The sequence below is a fragment of the Oncorhynchus clarkii genome, chromosome 26 (assembly GCF_045791955.1).
Source record: "Oncorhynchus clarkii lewisi isolate Uvic-CL-2024 chromosome 26, UVic_Ocla_1.0, whole genome shotgun sequence".
In the NCBI taxonomy this organism is placed as follows: domain Eukaryota; kingdom Metazoa; phylum Chordata; class Actinopteri; order Salmoniformes; family Salmonidae; genus Oncorhynchus; species Oncorhynchus clarkii.
In genome coordinates, this window is record NC_092172.1 from 34,501,937 (window position 1) to 34,503,914 (window position 1,978).

The following is a 1,978-nucleotide window of genomic DNA, read 5'->3' on the forward strand; positions in this document are numbered from 1 at the left end:
CCCCCCCCCAAAGTGACTTTGCATTGGGCTGATTACTGCACCTTGTCATCAATGACCTCAAATACTGATCTGCACCATTGTGCATTTGCACTATGCACACCTCAACACAACACAGTATGTGCACTGCTGATATTTGCCACGGCAACAACACTCCCTCTGCTTGTACAGTCTCTTCCTCATTCCATTCTCAGTGCATATCGGTTTGAATTCCCTCCTCCACTTGTTTGACCTATACTTGTTTGACTCGTTCAACAACTTTAAAGTACCTTACCTTATTTTGCTAAGCGAAAGGAAAAGTCTGTCAGACTCACTTGAAAGCTAGAAACCTGCTACGCGAGGCTATTGGAAAATAGTGAACACTCAAATGGGAAAACTGTCTGTCTTGTTTTTTATTTCGTTTTTCACCATTGGCAATGCAGGTAGATTTGACTACTTACTTACTATCAAACTCATTTAATGGTTTGTTATGTTATAAAATGTAAAATGTCCATAACTGTATAATATAACTCCTCTCCAGGTTCAGGATCACATTCTCTGTGGGCACTTGCAACATATATAAGTGGAGAGACGCCTTTCCCTGAGTTTACGGTTGTGGTGATGTTGGATGACGTTCAAGTGGCTTACTATGACTCCAACATGAAACACTTCATCTACAAGGGACATAACACCTCAGACAAAATACATGATGACCTAGCTCAGGACGGAGGTTATGTATTTGGAATTATATACCAGAGCATGAAAGAGAGATCCTTTCACCTAAAGCACCACTTGAATCTCACGGAAGGTGTTCAGGTTCAGCAAAGAATGTCTGGATGTGAGATGTTGGACAATGGTGAACCAGCCCTGATCATGTTTAAGGAGACTTTTAATGGCATTTTTGTAGATCATGCGATATATAACAGCATGACACATTTTATATACGATTCTGGGACACTACTTCTAGGATATTATGGGATGAGGCAAGCATATGAAAAAGCACTATTTGAGAACGTTTTACTTCCCATTTGCATCAAATCACTGAAGACATTCCTGAAGAGAGAGAAGAACGTTGTGATGCGTAAAGTTCCTCCCAGACTCAGGTTGATAAAGAAAGAGGTTTCTGGAGGGTTTCAGGTGAGCTGCCTGGCGTTTGGTTTCTACCCTCGCCACATCAACCTGACCCTGCTGAGAGACGGCCAGCCAGTGGCAGAACAGGATCTGACAGGGGGGGAGGTTCTGCCTGGTGGAGACGGGACCTACCAGCTGAGGAAGAGTCTGGAGGTCAGTACTGAGGAGCTAAAGAAGAGACACAACTACACCTGTACTGCCTTTCACCTCAGTCTGGACAACAAGCTGGATGTCAGTTGGGAGTCTGGGGCAGAGAGAGTTCACCTATCCACCCTCTCAGTTCTACTGGTGATGATGCTGATTCTTATTCTATTGGGCATTTTCATTTGTGTCAAAAGGAGGTGGAGGTGCACTGCCTCCCATCTGAAACTTGTCAACATTGATGCAAAAGCGTGAGAGGAAATGAACCTTTCTTCAGATTCTGAGACCTAATAAAATGTTGGGACACTGATGTAGCTTTGTCAGTTCAGCTCAATTCACAATCAAAATATGACTGCCAGTGCACCTATGAGGGCAAGTGTGAATTATTCTGCTATTGTCAGTCAGTCTTCCCTTCCCCTCAACAAAGGACTGTAAAGGATCAGTTTGGGGAGACTGTTGACAAAAACAAATATTGGGGCATTAATTTAATATGGTAGTTAATTCATTATGTCATTTGTCATTTCTAATCATGACTATTCATTAATTTCACAATGCACTCTATATAAGTTCTGTATTAGCTGATATCCAGTATCTTAACCAGAAGGAGAATCATGTGATCATGTGTATGAGGTCTGTTTATTATTGGAAAAACTTTACAGTGTCTCTTTGTGGTATTGTATGTAGTGTATGTTACCCCCAGGCTGTACAATAATACCTTTATTACAGACAA

At 41.8% G+C, this 1,978-nt stretch overlaps 1 protein-coding gene across 1 annotated transcript; it reads left to right on the top strand.

Moving 5' to 3' along the window:
• The first annotated feature begins 217 nt into the window (after positions 1–217).
• Positions 218–1,978, top strand: LOC139384888 (major histocompatibility complex class I-related gene protein-like). The gene is made up of 2 exons (XM_071129788.1): positions 218–419; positions 518–1,978. Exons 1-2 carry the CDS (start codon positions 365–367, stop codon positions 1,501–1,503), a joined length of 1,041 nt encoding a protein of 346 aa, XP_070985889.1. The 5' UTR covers positions 218–364; the 3' UTR covers positions 1,504–1,978.